This window comes from Eulemur rufifrons, chromosome 7 (assembly GCF_041146395.1).
Source record: "Eulemur rufifrons isolate Redbay chromosome 7, OSU_ERuf_1, whole genome shotgun sequence".
NCBI lineage: Eukaryota > Metazoa > Chordata > Mammalia > Primates > Lemuridae > Eulemur > Eulemur rufifrons.
In genome coordinates, this window is record NC_090989.1 from 254,228,249 (window position 1) to 254,245,582 (window position 17,334).

At 36.0% G+C, this 17,334-nt stretch overlaps 1 protein-coding gene across 1 annotated transcript in view; it reads left to right on the forward strand.

Annotated features, from left to right (window-relative positions):
- DCAF10 (DDB1 and CUL4 associated factor 10) overlaps positions 1-15,451 on the forward strand; it is a 49,227-nt gene extending 33,776 nt beyond the window's left edge. Inside the window, exons 4-7 of the mRNA XM_069476602.1 lie at positions 5,697-5,899; positions 8,098-8,208; positions 10,909-11,054; positions 12,059-15,451. Coding sequence (XP_069332703.1) covers positions 5,697-5,899; positions 8,098-8,208; positions 10,909-11,054; positions 12,059-12,427 — 829 coding nt within the window. The 3' untranslated portion in view covers positions 12,428-15,451. The remainder of the gene's footprint in view (positions 1-5,696; positions 5,900-8,097; positions 8,209-10,908; positions 11,055-12,058) is intronic.
- Positions 15,452-17,334: the final 1,883 nt, after the last annotated feature.

Consider the following 17,334-nt stretch of genomic DNA (forward strand, 5'->3'; position numbering starts at 1 on the left):
TTGAGGTTGCTGTGAACTAGGCTGACACCATGGCACTCTATCCTGGGCAATAGAGTAAGACTCTGTCTCAAAAAAAAAAAAAAAAAAAAAAAAAAAAAAACAACTTACATACAATACTAATAAAAGAGCAGCCTTTTCTGTTTTACAGATAACTTCTACCTAATATTACAAATAAGAGAACATTCTAATTTTACTAACTTGTCAGATTCTAGGAAAAGAAAATTCTCCTTACTTCATATATAAGGCTAGCATGACCTTGATACCCAAACTTCTTAAAAGAAGTACAAGATTTGTGCACTGAAAACTATAAAATGCCACTGAAAGAAATTAGAGAAGTTGTAAATTAATGGAGAGATATTCTATGTTCATGGATTGGAAGACTCAGTATTATTAATCACTAACAAGTACTGGCAAGAATGTGGAGAAACTGAAACCCTCATTGCTGAAACCCCCATGGCTGGTGGGAAAGTAAAATGGTACAGCCACTTTAGAAAACAGTTTGGTAGTTTCATAAAATGTTAAACATAGAATTACCTATGACTCACCAAACCCATTCCTAGATACTTACCCAAGATAAATGTCCACACAAAGACTTGTACATGAATGTTTATAGTAGCATTATTCTTTTTTTTTTTTTTTTTTTTTTTTGAGGCAGTCTCGTTTTGTTGCCCGGGCTAGAGTGAGTGCCGTGGCGTCAGCCTAGCTCACAGCAACCTCAAACTCCTGGGCTTAAGCGATCCTACCGCCTCAGCCTCCCGAGTAGCTGGGACTACAGGCATGCGTCACCATGCCCGGCTAATTTTTCCTATATATATTTTAGTTGGCCAGATAATTTCTTTCTATTTTTTTTAGTAGAGATGGGGTCTCGCTCTTGCTCAGACTGGAGCATTATTCTTAATAAGCAAAAAAAATGGAACCAGTCTAATATCAAGTGGCAAATAGATAAACAAAATGTATCTATACAATGGAATACTATTTAGCAATGAAAATGAACAAAGTATTGATAAATGCTACAACATGGATGAATCTTAAAAAAATAATGCTAGGTGAAAAAAGCCAAATTGCAAAAGACTACTTATTTTATGATTCTATTTATATGAAATGTCTAGAATAGGCAAATCTATAGAGATAGCTTAGTGGGTTGCCTGGTCCTGGGATTGGAAACACGGAATGATTGCTAATGAGCAGGAGGGATCTTTTAGGGTGATGAAAATGTTCAAAACTGGATTGTGTCGATGATTGCACAACTCTGTAAATTTACCAAAAAATTATTAAATTGCATACTTAAAATGAGAGAATTTTATGGCATGTAAATTATACCTCAATAAAACTGTTAAAAACATTAATTAACTAGAGATAGAAGGAAACTCATTAAAAGTATACACTAAAAACCTACAGCACATTTTTTAGTGGTGAATCTTTATAAGTTTTCTCTATAAAATCAGGGAGAACATGCCCACTATGACCACTACTGTTTATTAATGTCATGGGGTCAGGGGGGAGACAGAGTACTAGTTGGTGCAATAGAAAAAAGGGAAAAATATAGGGATTGGAAAGAAAAAGAAATAATATTATTCACCGATGGTGCAATAGAAAAAAGGGAAAAATATATATAGGGATTGGAAAGAAAAAGAAATAATATTATTCACTGATGATATATCAGGGGTTGGCAGATTTTTTTCTATAAAGGACCATGTAATAAATATTTTAGGCTTTGTATACTATATAGTCTCTGAGCAGTCATAGACATACCTAAATGAGTGGGTGTGGCTATGGCTGTGTTCATATAATATAAACTTTCTTTATAAAACAGGCAGTGGGTGAGGTTTGGCCTATGGATCATAGTTTTCCAACCCCTGGTCTATATACAAAATCCTAGAAATTCTTGAGAGAAATTAGAATATTAGTAAGAGCTAGCCAAGATTGCTAGATATAAATTATGGAAAACAGTATGGAGGTTCTAAAAAAATCAAAAATAGAACTACCTTACAATCCAGCAATCCTTCTGCTAGGTATTAATATATAGCCAAAGGAAATTAAATCTGTATGTCAAACAGTTATCTGTACTCCACGTTCATTGCAGCATTATTCACAATAGCCAAGATATGAAATCAACCTAAATGTCCATCAATGCATGAATAGTTTTTAAAAATGTGGTATATGTGTACAACAAAATATTGATACTATGCAGCTTTTAAAAAGGAAATCTTGTCATTTGCAACAACATGGATGAACCAGGAGGACATTATATTAAATGAAATAAACTGGGCACAGAAAGACAAATATGTGGACTCTAAAGAAGTCAAACTCATAGAAGCAGAGAACAGAATGGTGGTTGCCAGGGACTGGAGACAGGTGGGTGGGGTGTAGCATTGGGGAGATGTTAGTCAAAGCATACAAATTTTCAGCTAGACAATAAGGCATAAGTTCAAGAGATTTATATTATACAACAATGTGTGACTATAGTTAATACCAATTTATTGTATACTTGAAATTTGCTAAAAGAGTAGATTTTAAGTGTTCTCACCATAATAAGTATATGAAGTAATATATATATTAAATAGCTTCATTTAACCATTCTACAACATATGCATCATGTTGCATACCATAACTATATATAATTTTTATCAATTAAAAAATAAAAAGTATTACATATAAGATCAAAATGTAAAAACAGTGTTCCTGTATCATAAGAAACAATTTAAATTTTTAAAAGTATATAATTTTTTGTAATCAAAAAATTTAGCTGGTATGTAGGAATAAATTACAACAGAAGATGTGTATAACCTTTATGGAAAATATTGCAAAACTTAATTTAAGTCATGTAAGATGTAAATAAAGTCTATAGATGAGAAGACTCCTGTAAAAGTACAGTAAGCAATTTTTTTTTAAAGGGAATAAACTCATAAAGATGGAAACAGGAGAGGAAACAATTATAATAAAATTTTAGAAGTTGAAAAGCAGGTAGATAAATAGCAACTGACATAAGCAATTTGACTTAGTAAGTCCAGGAAAGCTAAATCCTAAGCTGGCAGTGGGGAAAAGTTAAGAATTTAAGACAAATTACAGAGAATGCTCAAAATATCATAGGAACTGGCAACTTAGGGTACTCTGTAGTAGAAGGGGTAGCTAAAGTAAGGTTTCAAGTGAAAGATATTTAAGAACTTATATCTCCTCAAACTATACCACTGTGCAGTTGACCTCCCATTTTAGCAGAAGTTTTGAGTTTTATTCTCTAAGGAGTACAAAATAGAGAGTCTCTGTATTAGAAGACAGCAGACACAGTTAAAGACTTGGGTTCCTTACCAAAAGGTGACCAAATGCACACTGAATATTGAATTGAGAATTCCTCAGCCATCTTCCAGTTGATGATCCAAAGATACTGTCAATAGGAGGTCCTCAGAAAATGGCTTTACTGTATATAGTGAAGCTCAAGCCCTACCCTGCACTCAAAATTCCCAGTCAGCTTTAGTTTCTCACTCTTAATTATGAGCAGACAGACAAACATAATCAGACTTTTGAGAAAAACTTATAATATATAGACCCACACAAATGGGGAGGATTTTTGGAATGAACAGAGACTACATAGGGAGAAGAAAACTTAAATTTTTTTTAAAAAGCTATTAATATCCTCTGAGAGATTAGAAAAGACATTGTATGCTTGAAACAAAAATAGGATGTAACAGAGGAGAAAAATAGAGGGAAGGCTTCTAAGGTACTGGTATTCTACTTGTTAACATGGCTAATAAATCATATGTGTTCATTTTTCTTTAAACTCTACATATTTTTATCTGTGTACTTTTTTGTAGGTATGACATGGTTCATAATTTTAAAAATAACAAAAAAGGAAATAAAAGAGGAATAAAAATAGGCAAGGAATAAAAATCTACCAACAAAAACAGGCAGATTTGAAAAAGAGCCAAACAGAATTTAAAGAAGTAAAAAACTAGAACTGTGGAAATTTTTAAAACTTAGGGTGCGGCAAATAGGTTAGACACAGCTTAAAAAAAATAGATCAGAAGATAGATCTATTGAAAAGTTACCCAGAATACAACATGAAAATGGGCAGATAGAAAACATGAAAGCAGTTAAGAGATAAGCAGAGTCAAATATGAATGTTTCAAACATTTATTTGGAGCTATAAAAGAATAGAGAAAAATGGATGAAAGGCAATGTTGGAATAATGACTAAGAATTTTCCAGATTATATGAATTTTAAGATTTGGAAGGTCAACTAAATCCCAATAAAGATAAAAGGAATCCAAATTTACACATATCAGAGTGCAACTGCAGTACTCCAAAGACAAAGAGAAGATCAGAGGAAAAAAATAAATAAATTATGCAAAGTAGAGCCAGGAGTGGTGGCTCACACTTCTAATCCCAGTGCTTGGGAGGCCCAGGCAGGAGGATCACTTGAGCCTAGGTGTTTGAGATCAGCCTAGGCAACATAGCAAGACCCCGTCTCTAAAAAAATTTTTAAAAATTAGCTGGATGTGGTAGCACACCCACCTGTAGTCCCAGCTACTGGGGAGAGTGAGGCAGGAGTTTGAGGTTGCAGTGAGCTATGATCATGCCACTGCACTCCAGCCTGGGTGACAGAGCAAGACTACATCTCTTAAAAAAAAAAAACAATTATTCAAAGTAACAGACTAATACGAGACTTACAGATAGTAACAATAGAAGCCAGAACTCAGTGGAATATTATCCTCAGTATTCAGAAAGAAATAATTATCGACTCAAAGTTATATGCTCAGCTAAACCTTTATTCAAAAAGAAGAGTGAAATAAAGATTTTTCAGAACAGTAAAAAAGAGTTTACCTCAACAACATCTCACTTAAAAAAATTGTGAGGAATATACTTTCATAGAGAAACAGGATGATCTGAAAAGGAAGATTAGAGATGACAGAAGGAATGGTGAGCAAAAACATTGGTAAGCATGTATGTAAATTGAAATATACATTGACTATAAATTCTATTTTTTTAAACAGTTGGAAATTTTACAACTTTTTCTTTTAGTATAGTACTCATGTTTTCATTCTACTTTCCTCATAGAATTATATCCTGCTGTATTTTATGCTTTAGTGGTCATTCATATCTGTAACAAAAATATGTAAATAAACTGTCATTAATTTAAAAAATTATTTCCTGTGACCACAGAGCTATAAACGTTAACTTTTTCTGGATTTAATTATCATTACAATATTATTAGTCCACAATTGATCAAAATAACATGTATTATTTTAAATACTATTAACATAAAAAGTAAAATTTTATTGAAAAGATGTCTCTTTTTGAAGTTTCAAATATTTTTAATTGACACATTGTAATTGTACATATTTATGGGTTCAATTTGATGTTTTGATATGTACATGTTGTATAATGATCAGATCAGGGTGTTTAGCATGACCATCACCTCATGCATTTATCATTTCTTTGTGGTGAGGACATGCAAAGGTCACTCTTCTATTTTGTAATGTACTATATCTTCCTGTTAACCATCGTCACCCTGTTGTGCAATAGAACATGGGAACTTACTCTTCCTAATTGTAACTTTGTACCGGTTGACCAACCTTTCCCCATCCTCCTAAATTCTATTTTGAAGGGCAAAAATAAATAAATAAATAAATAAATAAAAAAAATACAACTCTCGCTGACACTATATAACTCTAGGTTTTGTTGGTTTGATTTCTTCTGTAGGTGTACAGAAGATGGGTGTCCACATAAGAAATTCTTCCACACACGTTTTCTCATGCGAATGAGATTAACACCAGATTGTTCAAAAATGTTGATTTCAACATCCTCTGGTTATCTCTTAATTTTACATGATCTTGATTTAACCAAGTCTTTAGAAGTAGGCAGCTATCCCATTTTGAGAGCAAGAAGAACTACATCAAGTTCAGGTAAGCCTTTCTTTTTTGATTAAAAAAAGATTTTTCTCAAGAATCTCAGACAGGCCTGGCACGGTGGCTCACGCCTGTAATCCTAGCACTCTGGGAGGCTGAGGCGGGTGGATTGCTCGAGGGCAGGAGTTCGAGACCAGCCTGAGCAAGAGCGAGACCCCGTCTCTACTAAAAATAGAAAGAAATTATCTGGCCAACTAAAATATATATAGAAAAAATTAGCCGGGCATGGTGGCGCATGCCTGTAGTTCCAGCTACTCGGGAGGCTGAGGCGGTAGGATCGCTTAAGCCCAGGAGTTTGAGGTTGCTGTGAGCTAGGCTGACGCCACGGCACTCACTCTAGCCCGGGCAACAAAGCGACACTCTGTCTCAAAAAAAAAAAAAAAGAAAAAAGAATCTCAGACATAGGGATGGTATATGTTTCTCTTCTGAAAATGATAGCAGGAAAAAGGGAAGAAAATTAAAAGGCATTCTTTGGAGAGCTCAATGATAGCGTTTCTTCCCAAGCAAGTATAATGATCTGTGTCTTTGACATGGCATTAATTTGTACCTCCGTATCACAAATGGTCTAGGAAGAATAACTGCTAACTCAAAAAAATATTTTCTTTTAGCTTTCTGCTAACGGGATCTTTTGTCAGTACTTCTGAATCATTAAGTATCTCAAAAATTAGTCATGGCTCAAGGTAGTATCAGTCTTCTTAAGTCCTTCTGGGATCCAGCAGAGCTTTTAAGTTATAGCCAATGTAGAATTTTAGTTTTAAGTCTGTACTGTGTCCTAGACTTCCAGATGTCCAGATACAGGTAGCTGGTACCATCTTATCTCATGACCCCAACACCTTCCTCCTAAAGCCCTGTTTCTTCTCCCATTGCTGATTCCATTAGACTTCAGTGAATTTAGGTTTAGGGTTCAGAAAAGCTTAAGTATCATATTTTATCAACATTATGTGATAAAAAGACTATATTTCATCTACCTTTGGGAATGAGAGGACTAGTCTGGGGATATACCCATCATTTATAATATCGTGTTTATGAATAAGAACCCAGAAAGAAAGACTGCAGCATTTGAAACACAGAATGTACATAAATTGCTATTAAAAGGTAGCTTCAAATGGTTGGAATCTTTCTCTGTGTGCACAGGGCCACTTCCGAAGATTCCTTTGGGAAAGTGCAGGCATAATTTTATTGCAGTTGCCCAATTTAACTGCTAAAAGTAGAAATTTAAGTTTTATAAACTTAATTGCAAACAAGAGATTTCATAATTATGCAAGTATAATGCTTTTAGATTTAGAATTACCTTTTAAGTTAAACATGATAATCAAGTTTAGCTTAATGAGAAATTATGCTTTATATGGTCTAGCTGGCCTATTTTGACTCAACAACAAAGAAGGTTTTCAGTCTCCCAAGGGTAATTCTGATACTAAATAACACCACAGGAAATTAGATTAATAAGAATTGCAACAGAGGTATGGGGCCACTAGAAAAGTGTAATGAAATAGAGATTATTGTTTGGAGTAATATATCAAACTCTACTATCTGATACTCATTTTATTTTTTCCACAGATTTCAATGTAAAGTTTTGAATTGCTTAGTATTCACATAAACTAGGTGCAGTGGTACGTGCCTATAGTCCCAGCTACTAGGGAGGCTAAGGTTGAGGTGGCAGGATCCCTTGAACCCAGGAGTTCGAGTCCAGCCTGGGCAACATAGTGAGACTCCCCTGCCCTGCCTCATCTCTTAAAAAAAAAAAAAGAGAGAGAGTATTTACATAATTTCAAGAGTGATAATAGAAGTTTTTGGTACACTTTAAAGAAGGATCTGTTCGTATTCCCAGTAATGGGGCTGTTGCTTAGACTCTATTCTAACATTAAACAATAGGCTTAAGAACTTAGTTTTCATTTTCATTGAATTTTCTTGTTACATCTTAGTACAGAAATGATGAAGAACTAAAGATGCCCCTATGCTTATTTGGTTGTTTATTTTTATTTCACATAAGCAAGTTTTTGGTATAAAAGATTTTAGAAAGGGACTAGACCTTAGAACACTTCAAAGAGCCATCCTGCCTTCCTCAGTCTTAGTTATAGGTCAATTTTTTGTGAGCATTCTTTTGGATTTTAACAGTATGGTTCAAGTAGATAATTAAAAAGAGAGACTACCAGAGTTATGCTAGATTTATTGTCAGAGTTTTTTGTATTTTTAAGATTTGACCACTTCATCAAGTTCATCTGGTCCTAGAGTTTCTGGTTCACCTTGTCATCATAATGATTCCAGTTCATCTGAGAAACACATGACACGAGCCTCTCAAAGAGAAGGTAGGTTAAAAGTTGGATTTTATAATCTTGCAACAACAGAGGCCACCAAATAGCTTTCTTTGGTTTGGTTTTTATCTATAAAAATAAAAACCAGTAGAGATGAGGAAATTTCTTACCCCTCATCATTTTCAAAAAGCTAACGAGAGTATCTGGAGTTTGAATATCTTGGGCTTAAATCGTTGGCGGAATTTGAGCTTTGTTTTTATTACCTGGACTTAGTTTGGTCTAGTTGGGAGAAAAAGTAACTGGGAAATATAAATTTTAGTTAAGGTTGTTGGGAAAATTAAATGAGATTATGCATGTGAAAGTGCTATATAAATATAAGGGATGAATTTTCAGGTGATTATGAAAGTCATCTGGTTCCCACCTGGTGGGCTTTTTGCTCTGCCATTTCTTTATCTGTGCAATGCCTGACAGCCTCAGAGGGGTTGTGGGACAAAGTGTGAGCTACAATCTGGCCCCACTCTGTATTTGCCAGTTTTTCCCCAGCCATTCTGGCAGAACTAGCTGCTCTGCCTATCTCTTCTACTTCCTAACTGAAATGCTTTCTACCTGTATGAATTCCATCTGACTGTTCCTTTTCAAACCAATCCACATATAAGGTCTTGCAGCCTTTATTGTTTGTTCTCCTCTTTGTGAACTGGGTATTAAGGGCCAGATATGGATTTTTTTTTTTTTTTTTTGTCATTTTAGAGATATACATGTCTCTACCTCCATATTTAGGGCAGAGACTAAACCTCAGACTTCTAATTTGTGTTTTCTCTAGGTAATTTGGCCTGGTAGATGCTGGTTATCTTGTATGACTATGTCAGTAGAATGGTTTGAGAGCCCTTTCTAACCTAACCTATGGCCAATCCACTTTCTTTTGGATGTTGAAGACAGTGATGTTTCACTTTTAAGGTTAAAAACTCCTCCCCTTAAATTTAAAAATTTATGCCCAGAAGTATAACATTTCTCCTTTGATTTGTAGCAAAAACATCTTTTGCAGATTCTACCTGTTCTTTTACTTGGGCTATGGGAAACAAGCCAAGGCTCCTAATAATCACTGAGAAAAAAATCTTTATTGATTGACTGTACCATCCACAAGAAAAAGAAACTTAAGAAGAAAAGAATAGTTAACATGCTTGCTTGTTATTGACCAGTGTGGTAAACACAAATATAGCAGTTTGTATTATATTATATTATATTATACAGCATAGATAGTTGGGAATGAGGAAAGAGATGATAGATGAGGAGCCTGGGAAGAAAGAAAAAGAAAATTAAAGGGGGAAAAGAGAATAAAAGGTGGGAGAAGGTGGGACTTATAGGTGAAGTTGCTTTGAATGTTGGAAATCCTGGATCTCCAAGTGTCCGAGTATGTTAACACCATCCTTTGGCAGATATAATAGCTGCATAGAGCAGAGGCTTTCAAACTCATTTCAGCATTAGAAGCCTATTTTCCACATGAAATCTGCTGTGGATTCTTAGGATGTAGCACAAATAAAATCAAAGTAGCTCTGGTTCAAGTAAAATTAGAGAGACTCTTGACCCTCTAGTCTTCCTCACCCAGTCTCCACCTCAGCTCCCATGTGGTTCCCACCTTTTGCCAGCTCCTAAGGAACCTCCAAGGAGCACAGCTAGCAAATTGCTGCTTACCTATTTAGAATGGATTTCTTTTCTGGTTTTGTTATAGGTTTTCAAAATTCTTAAAATAGGGTTTTTTTTCCTCTAAAATTAATAAAGTTCAGTCATGTTTGAAATCATTATTCAGGTACAGTTTGGTTGTAACAGTGTTATTTAGAGCTTCACAGGTTTTTGATAACGATGTACTAATCTAAAGGGAATCTTTAAAAAGAAGATAGCACATCTGCTTGAGAAGCAGTTCAAGAAGGATCTATCTGACAAGGGAGGTCATTACCTTCAAAGTAACTCCTTCCATAGTCAGAGAAGTATTGAAATATTTCTCTTGATATTAAATTTCTAAGCTGTTTTCCCACAATGTCTATGAAATTGGTTCTTCACATACCTGACGGATATGACATACTCTCATTAATAACAGTGGCTTACTTCAGCAGTCATTTTCATTGGGGGATAGGTAGAAGGAAATGATGGGGCATAGTAGAGTCACCAGGAAAATATGTGATGGGCAGTGTCTCCCGTCCCTTGTTTTGACATGCTTCTATGTGAGGTGTCCTCCCTCACCTCCAAAATTATAGGTCAATTGTTGTTTATAATACTGTCTTGGGGGCCATAAGTCCTGATGCTTTTATCTACTTAAAGGCAATCCTCATGGCTTCCAAGTATCTGCTTCTCTGGACTAGAGAGCACCAGATCCAGTGAGATGAGAATGGCTGTCTTTACTTTTCTAGCTTCCTTCCATGTCACATAACTTTGGTTCTTACTTACATAAAGAGCTTTCTGAGATGTAGATCCAAATCAAAAGGACCCCTAGTCAGCTTTCATGCCTTACCCTTAAATCGCTGGTGGTTCCTGCTGCAGAATCTTGGATTCTAGTTCTAGTCATACCTTTTTCCCATATTCCACCCCCAAAACTCACTCACACACCATATGTTGGTGAGTACCATGTTCTTTTACATGTGGTAGAATAAAGGGCAGACTGAGGAATGAGGGCATGGGAGGTGGCTGCCAGAAATCAAAACTTTGATGAATTGCCTTAATCCTTTGATAATACAAATCCCATATCCTCATTTTGTATCTCAGGAGTTTCACCACGAAATAGTCTTGAAGTCTTAACCCCTGAAGTTCCTGGTGAGAGAGACCGGGGAAACTGCATCACATCCTTACAACTGCATCCAAAAGGCTGGGCCACTCTTCTTCGGTGCTCAAGCAACACTGATGATCAGGAGGTACAGCAGCAATGCTCCACCTTCAACAGGGCTCATTGGACAAATTGCCATTGCCATGTGTAGACACAGTCTCTGCCCTCAAGGGCACATTGTCAGATCCTGCTTCTCGACTCTCCTGTTGCTGTCCTCTTCTGCTTCATGTGGTATCTTTATCGCTTATAAACTCTTCCTATTCTCCTGCCTGGGTGTAGCAAGCTGGGAAGTACTTTAAAGGCCATGATCAGCTCAGATTGTGCCCAGCTTCTTAATTCTTGTCTCCTTCATCTCACCCTTAAAAAACACATCTCATGCCTGTGTAGTCCCAGCTACTTGGGAGGCTGAGAGGATCACTTGAGTCCAGGAGTTCAAGACCGGTCTGGGTGATATAGCAAGACCCTGACTCTAAAAAACACCAAACAAACACGCACAAAAAACCCCACTGGTAAACATGGGACTGAGATGTTTTCAGCTCAGCTGGCTAAAAGTGAGGTTTTGCTAAGCCAATTGAGTATGATAATTTTCTTTTTTTAAAAACCAGGGAAACCCTGGGAAAGGAAGGGTCTAAAATGATGACTAGGGGAAAAGGTCTTAAATGACTTAATGATTTTCCTCACTCTGGAAAGTAAGAGTCTTCCAAGGAGCTCACTAAAAGGAGAGAAGAAAGAGCCTTTGAATTGTGCAAGGGAAGAAGTAAGGTACTCTAGGACTTGGATGTACCCCAGGAAGTTTTAAAATATCAAGATTGTTGTTGCCCTCAGAAAAGACAATGTATTACTACAAAAGTCACAGGCAGCTTCAGGGAACAAAAGGCTTTAAAGTGTTATAGCACAGAATAACCTAAGCTTAAGAAGATAAGGTATGGGACCTTCAAGTTTCCTTAGTTGGAAGGAAGATAGCATTCATCTGAAGATTTCTTGCAGTAATTCTGTGGCTTTGGCAATATGTTGAGCTTTTTTAAAATAAGTAATATCTGTAGTACTGTTTCACCTCTATAACCTTGGTTTGTCTCCCTTCTCTCCCCTCAGTGGACTTGTGTCTATGAATTCCAAGAAGGAGCTCCGGTGCGACCTGTCTCACCTCGCTGTTCTCTACGACTGACTCATTACATTGAAGAAGCCAATGTAGGCAGGGGTTACATCAAAGAACTTTGCTTCAGCCCTGATGGGCGAATGATTTCTTCCCCACATGGCTATGGGATTCGCTTGTTGGGATTTGACAAACAGTGCAGTGAACTTGTTGACTGTTTGCCCAAAGAAGCCAGCCCCCTGCGGGTGATCCGTTCTTTGTACTCTCATAAGGATGTGGTACTGACGACAAAGTTCTCTCCAACACATTGTCAGATTGCCTCAGGGTGCCTTAGTGGACGGGTTTCTTTGTATCAGCCAAAGTTTTAGGCACAACTTACATCAAATAAGGAACTTCTGGTGTTTGACTTATAAATTACTTCAATTTAGGTGAAGTATTTTCTTTTTAGAACATCTTATAAGTTTGGGTCGAGATCCTGGTTCTTATGGGTCCATGAACACACCTGTGACCTGAGTACTTGGTCATCCAGCATCATACGGGCGTCTCCGAGTTAGATTCTATGCAGCAGCATCTTTTTCAGCATTCCTCTGCTCCTGCCGATCTGTGCCACTGAACTCCAGTTCTTCTAGTTACTTTGCACGGTAGCTCTTGCCAAGTTCCTTTCTCTTGTGTGTGTGTACTCTCTCTCTTTTTGGTTTTTGATTTTGTGGACATTTGGCAGGAGTTTTGGTTGGGGTAGGAGAAACCCATGACACTAGAATTGAATACAACTCAGAAGTTTGATGTTGGCATATTGGTTGTTGAAAAGAAATTTCATCTTTACTGGTTAGTATACATGACCTTTTAAAGTTGCTGTTATATTTCTCTATACTGAGCACAGATAATGGTGTTATTCTCATAATTGTTAAGATAATCTTACACCAAAATGTCTTTTAAGTTTCCTGTTAAAGTTATACAAATTTTTTCATTATCAGAGGGATTTTGTTGTGAAATTCTAGAAAAAAATATTACCACCTCTCTTTGTAATTTACTTTACTTGTATGAATTTAAAATCTCTAGCATGTATCCTTACTTGGTATTTTGTTCCTATCAACAGCATTAGGAAGGAAAGGAGGGGAAGGAATAGGCTTCGGACATTTCTATTATACAGAAAAGGATTTCTTTATTAGATTAGTACAATATCTGGCCACAGAGTGATGAGAACAACGTGACTTAGATTTGCTGTGTTTTCTCTGTCAGATTATTTGAATCACACAGGATGATGTGTTAACAATATTGGGGTGGAGGGGCAATCAGGAGGAAAGAGGTGGAGGTTGACTCATCATTCTTCCCTGAGCCAGGTGTCACAAGCTCAGCTTTGTTACCCTTAGTGAGGGGAGAACTGCAGTCCTCTTCAAGCTGTTGTCATAACCATGGTAGTCAGTGACTTGAATGTCAAGACTAAGTGCTGAGATGAAGACTTGTTTTTATGTTTTGTTATGGAACACAGCAAGTAGAAAGCATTAAGTAGGGGTTAAGCACAAGGCTGACTGCTCTGTTGAATAACAGCTTTCTTCCAGTCTTCTCCACATGGGATGGCATTGTGTTTAGAGGGATGACTAGAGTGACGCAGTGATTTAAGCCATGCACTAGCCTTGCTCTCTTAGGTCTCATTCTCTTTAGGCCAGTGGTTCCCAAACATTACGGTACATTGTAATCATTGGAGAGCTTGTGAAAAATGCAGAAACTTTGGCCTCACCTTAGGAGATTCTGATTCAGCCAGGGAGAGGACAGGAATCTGAATTTTTAACAGGAATCCCAAGTAATCTTTATTCTGGTAGTCTCTGGATCACAGTTTGAAAAACACAACCTTAATCAGCAGTACATACTTCTCTACCCATCTGGTGCTTAACACAATTCCCAGAAGGTATTTAAATTAAAAAAAAAAATAAGTAAATGAAATCAATAGAAGATAACTTGGAATGGAATCAACTGAATCATCTGACAAATAAGAAAAGTTAATTGACTTGTTTAAGGTCACCCTGCAAAGTCAGTGGCAGAGCCAGGACTTGAATTCAAGTCTTCTAATTCCTTGCTCAGGGCAATTTCTACTGTGTTATGCTGGCTATTAAAAACAATGACTTATGGACACTTTGTCTTTAAGTTATATTATTGTGAATACTCTTAAACCAGCCAATAGATTGGGGGAAAAAAAAAAAAAGCACGGTAGTAGATGCTGAGAATTCCAGCCATAGAAGAAAAGTATTTAAAAATCTTACAGAAATGTTTAAACAACCCAAACACAAAGGCATTTCTTCGTAGGACCTACCAAACAGCCATTCACACACATATACAGGGGGTTATATCTCACTTGGAACAATGTTGGCTCTAGGACAAATTCTTAAAATTAGATCATTTTTCCACGGATGTTTAAACAATAAGAAATGTTTTTAGTCATGGAAAAAATTACCACAAAGCACAGTGAATACATAAGCTTGTCATAAACTTTGTAAGAAACATATATTTAAAAGAAAATATAGTTTTAGAGGTAAAAGCGCCCAAACAGTGTTATCATTAAAAATAAGCTACCAAATACAATGATGTATTGATATTCAAAAGAAAATTCCATAAATTTTATCAATTTTGGAAAGAGTTCCATGTCAGATGCTGGACCTACAAGTTGGGCCAACTCAAAATTCAGGCAATGATTCTTTAACCACTATAGAGTAGCTATCATGTGTCAAATAATGTACATACTTTACTACTAACTCTCACAAAAACCTTGCAAGGTAGGTAGAATGAGCCTCAATTTTCTTTGGCGGTAAGAGGTGGGTCAGAAAAATTAAGTGACTTGCCTTAAGTTACAGAGCTGGCAGTAGGTAGCACTGGAGTCAAACCCAGGGTTGTTGGTTTGTTTGCTTTAGTCCAAAGCCTGTGTGTACTGCTTTGCCATTTTGCCCTTTAGTTTGTAAAGGATGGTAAACTGGCCTGCTAATTTATTTGTTTGGTGTCTTCTGCAAGTTTTTTATTACAGAGCTGGCTTACCCTCTGTACCATCTGAAAGAACATTTACAAGATTGACAATTTCCATGAGCATACCATAAACTCAGGGGCATATATACAGTCCATTCCTAACTAAAAAACCTGAAGCAGAATAAACAGCTACAAAATAGAAAAGGAAAATGGAGGAGAGACAGCCTTGTATTAAAATAGAGCCACACAGATGAGATTTTAAAATTAACAGCCAGCAAACTCAAAAGAACTTTTGTCCTCTTTGAGGTATGGTCATGATCAAGAAGTTATCAGGGAATTTTAATCAAGGAATTAAAGGTTATCAGGAATGCTATGGTACTGGAAGAATTTATATCTTACCATTTCAAAGTCCCATTTCACTTAGAGTATAAAATCTAATCTGTTTTTTACTCTAAATTGTATTCAGTCACTTTTATTCATGATAACTGGTAAATGTATTATAATTGGTACTATAGTATAATTGTTGGTAAATGTAGTACAAATTGTTCTCCTGTTTTAAAAAAGTTTTCTGCAGAACAATATATTTATGGCAATGCTATGTTGAATGAGTTAGGCATATAAAGTATACAGTCGTTCCTTACTTTCAACTGTGAAAATGAAGTGGCTAAAACAGAAGAGACCTCTATTTTAAAATGTCTTTTAAAAATGTATGTGAGTGGTCTTTTTTCTCAGAGACCCAAAGCACACATATATTTTGTTATTTCTCCCTGTTATATCCCTGAGAAGAGACTATACCAAAAATTTTAGGAAAACAGTCAAGAAAAAGGTAAATCATGTGTTCCCTGCTCTTGTGTCTAGAACCAAGATCACTTTATATCATTGTTAAAGTTGTATTCTCTAGAACGTGCAATACAGGGAAAACATTCTGAGCATCTCTTAGAAGCCTAGTGTTTCCCATATTTGTTAGATGACATGGTATTGGCATCCATAAGTATCTGTTAAACTTATGTTTAGCAGGAGAAATAGTCTGATAACTTACTGATGACAATCTTCCCCATTTAATGACCAGCAGTCACTGAGTGCTGTGAAAATTCACTCAGTAACACCTGTGTTGGTCATGAAGGAAACCATATACATGGATTTTTGGATAACTAATGCATATCTTTTAAGTGCCAAAATTTAAACTTATAATTATTTTTGATGCAAGTATTTCAGGTATGTGAGCATACCTCCCTGCCTTCTTTTTAAACAGCATGCTCAGTATAATTCACTTTGTCATGAAGAAAAGTTAAAGTTATATTCACAATGTGTTATTACAAATATCCAGTGAGCTCTGATATATGTAAAACACTTCATAAAATGTAAAGGGCTATAACAAATACGAGTTACTACTATTGTAAAGTGATTCCCTCAGCCCTGAGGTATATATAATTGTTTGCCTCAGATTGCTGTTAGTTTGTAAAAATTTTTTTATATCTGCTAAGTAGTTTGTTCTGTCTCCTCCGACACTATCCATATGCTTGCCTCTAACAGGCTCCTCCCTACTTGCTTCTAATGTGCTGTGTTCATCCCATGAGCTGGGACATGGAATAACCAAGTTCAGAGTGTCTCAATTAAGAGCTGGACAAACTCTGGGTACGCAGTCTTTGAGACAGCTCTTTTGGTTGCTTTCCACTTTTCTGACAGGTTCACAATAACCTGGATAATATAAGCTCCCAGGTAAAGCCTAGGCTAGTGAATTTTTTTTTTGGTTGCAACTAAGTAGGATACTACACACTAAGTAAGGATGCTGCTAGATTAAGGAATAAACAGCAATGTACCAAAGTACCGGAAAGCAACAAAGGCTCTGTGTTTGTACAAGGGTCTTTCATGTTTTTAACAAAAAAGGAGGAAGAGTTCAGGAAAAAAAAAAAGAAAAGAAAATCCAGATAGACTTAAGAGTATTTTAGATGCCATTAAACTTTGTCAATAACCATTAAAATATATGCTTAAATTATCACATGTTATTACAAAGACACAGTTTAGTCTCATTGTAGAATAAGACTGTACTAAAATTTATACCCTAGCAGTGATTCTAAATGATGTCTTAGGGTTTCTCCCATTCAAGTAAATAGAAATTATCATCAAAAGGAAAGGCTCAAGGTTACCTTTATGCTGCTCTCTTTAGTTGTAAATGAATTAGTGATAGACATACGGGTGTTATCAAAAGCCCCAAGGAACACATCTCACATACACACAGCTCCTATATGTATGTGTATATAAAAGTCACTATAAATGAAAATGTCACCCAGAGATAATAAAATAATTTTTTAAATTTAAATCT